At 35.2% G+C, this 3,351-nt stretch overlaps 1 protein-coding gene across 1 annotated transcript; it reads right to left on the minus strand.

The window, feature by feature from the left end:
• Positions 1-253: 253 nt before the first annotated feature.
• LOC105556465 lies at positions 254-787 on the minus strand. Its single transcript, XM_012003557.1, has one exon. The coding sequence runs from the start codon at positions 785-787 to the stop codon at positions 254-256; it is 534 nt and encodes a 177-aa protein (XP_011858947.1).
• Positions 788-3,351: the final 2,564 nt, after the last annotated feature.

The raw sequence follows: 3,351 nt of genomic DNA on the forward strand, positions 1-3,351 counted from the left end.
GATATAAAGGTAATGTACCACAATGAGCTGTAAGGAAAAATATACATTGGTTTTATAATTGGTAAAAGAAACAGAATTAGAATTAGAACACTTACTTATTATTTTTGTTGGAAATGCTGTGACCTGGATCGATTTGGTCAGTATGTTCGTAGCAAGGTAACTTTGGCAAATGGTACGGGAATTGTCTTACAGTAAGAGAAGGCAGTGGGATGTACGGGAGAAGGGGGGAGTAGGAGAGGAGGAGTGGGGGGAGTTATTTAGGAGGAGGGAGTAGGTTTATAATAGGTAGGTATTCCTCGGATAATAATTCTGTATCAGATTGTTTGTTCAGAGAATTGGCCTGTGTTTTTATATGAATCATCTCTGAGATCAATCTTTTTTGGTATGAAGGTTCTTCGTCAAGAATAGCAACGTTTTCCCAGTCAAATTCATGTGAAGCGTCCATTCTATGGCAAGATATGACAGAGGGGGATGCGAGATTCCTTTTAATGTCGTTGTAGTGTTCCTTTACTCTGGTACCTAATTGTTTTTTTGTCTGACCAACATATGTGGCATCACAATCCTTGCAAGGGATCTTATACACCACATCACTATGCGCTAACTTGTCTAGTTTGTCTTTGCCAGTCTTAATGAATCTTCCGAGAGGATGGTGGCAGGAGTAAGCTATTCTAAATTCGAATTTGCTTACTATGTTTGAGAATCTCTCGGAAAAAGACTTTACATAAGGAACCGAGAAAAAAGATTTTTTAGGAAGTTCGTCATTCTTTTCTACAACGGCATTGTTCATTTTTTTAAACAAATGTAGTTTGAGTCTGTTGTTAATGGAAGAGAAAATAAAGGATAGTGGATAGCAATTATTTAACAGAATCTGAATAATGAATTTGAGATTTTTTTTTCGTGAAATTGAGGGTGACACAGAAGTAACATTTTGTCAACCAGACTGAAAATGACGCCCCTTTTGTGGCAGAGAGGATGGTGTGATCTAAAGTTTAGATATCTACCGGAAAAAGTTGGTTTGTGGTACCAATCGAAATATATAGTATTCTGTCTCACCATAATGGAAACATCAAGGAAGTTGATTTGATTGTTTGAACTGATTTCGAGGGTGAATTTTAATCTCTTATGGAAGGAATTAAACACGTTGAGAACATGATCAAACTAGTCTGAAGGGGCGGCCAGCAAAATGTCATCGACATATCTATAATAATTCTTAATTTTTATGCTAGTTTAACAATAAATTATTTTATAATTTGACACGTACATCTCGTCACGGCTCAGAGCCCTTTCTCCTCGATTCCAAATTAAAAAAACTTGTAGGTCAAATTGGGGCACTTTTTTCTGGAGAATCCAAATCTGCAATAAAAAATGGGGGTTCCTATTTAAGTTTTTATCTTCCCCCTCACCCCAACCCCCAGGGAGTGGCGGTGGGGGTTGAGTTTGATATCATAGGATGTCCCCCTTTGAGACGACCAACTTTCATTACCCACTTTTTTTTATCCGATGCACAGTTCTCGAGATATTTCAATGTCTTCAGATAAATCGTCCACCCTGTATAATCCAAAATAATCCATCTAATATGCAATTTTAATTCATTATAAGAAATGTCCAATTTTTAGTAATTGAAATGATTGTAATCCGATTTAATCCAAAATTCACTGATTTCGGGCATGTGTTTACTTCATTTCCAATTTTAATACCAATTGTTTGTATTACTTGAAAGTTTGATACCATTCAGTTATACATATATAAACTGTCCATTTATCATAAGTTTAATTACGTTTTGTTATAATATAAGTTTATTTTAAGGTTCTAAAATTAATATGTTGAAGGTAACTCAACCAAGCAGTATTGATATCGTAAAATATATTACACGATAGTATTCTTGTAGAATGTGATAATTAAAATAAAATAAAGTTTACATGAAATATAAGCAAGACGTTTAACACTTTTTTAATTGTGTATCGCGATGTAATCCACAAAATCGTCGAATTTCCAATAGTAACGGATTATTTTTGTCGGTTTCCGACAAATTCACATCGCATTAAAACCGATTTGATGAAATCGTATAATATCGGATTGAGGTGGATGTATATAACCCAACATTAACCCAGTGAGAAATGATTCGTCGATCGATGTCAAAACGATGTCGAATCGACATCGATACCGTCAAATTGACGTCGATTCGATATCGTTTCGACATTGATCAACGAAATATTTCTCACTGGGAATCCGCCAGAATATGATATATTTTCAATCGGTTTTAATACCGTATTTTCGGTGCAGAAATCTCGATCAATTTGGATTACTTTTTGTCTTAATCGGTTTTAATCGACCATTTTCGGCAGGGCATAGATCGATCTGCAGTACAGGCACGTTAAAAACAGAATCAAATAATCTGTTGCATGCATACATACGTTTCCGATAAATAATATGTATATCCAACTTTCTTAGGCGTTTTAGTTTTTACATGGATATGTATAGTAACGTAATTTCTTAATTATCATTGTGTATCTATCGCGTAAAAACAAATAAATTTCGATATTTGCGTATCTTTTTCAATAATATTTTATTAAAATTCTTTATTTGATGACATATTCTTTTCACGCTTACGTGAAAGCATTTACATTTCAACGCGTAGAAGAAGAGTTGGATCTACAGCGTTAGAAATTATACATACAAAACTATAAAGTCTACAATTATTCTTATAAAAGTTGCGTCATTATGCAAAAAATATTTTGATATTTCAATTGGCTACTTCCATCTGTGCCAGATCGTAATAAAGAGGCGGTTACACTTGTAATTGATTTATATCTTAAAAGGACCGAGTTAAAATTTAGTTGTTAAAAAATCTGTTGCTGTACTTAAAGAAAATAAAATTAATAACTGAATAAGTAACATTGCAACAGTGGACTTCCACACCACCCTTGAGGTATCACCAAATGGCGCGTTAGGTTTTTAAAATGGACCTTCGCCTGTAGTCATATTATACCACATTTATAGACCTATTTTGCAGTAAAGCTCTCAATCAGATGTATTAAAATCATATTGGGTAAGAGCACACGCAGATGAAAAAATACATCAACGTGAGACCGTGCCCAGCATGTTATTAATGCATCTTATTTTTACTTTAGAAGGTGCTCGAAATGGCCCCCCTCCATCCTCTCACAAAATGTAGCCCTTTCCAAAAGTGAGCGACGCACCTTGCGTAAGATCTGTGGATTTATTGCCTGGCAAGCTCGCACAATTCGATCCTTCAGATCTTCAACGCTGACAGGTCGCGTTGCTTAAACCTGTTGCTTCAGATGACCCCACAGAAAAAAAATCTAACGGTGTGAGGTCTGGTGAACGCGG

The sequence above is a fragment of the Vollenhovia emeryi genome, unplaced genomic scaffold (genome assembly GCF_000949405.1).
Source record: "Vollenhovia emeryi isolate VEMERY1.0 unplaced genomic scaffold, V.emery_V1.0 DF940006.1, whole genome shotgun sequence".
Lineage (NCBI taxonomy): Eukaryota > Metazoa > Arthropoda > Insecta > Hymenoptera > Formicidae > Vollenhovia > Vollenhovia emeryi.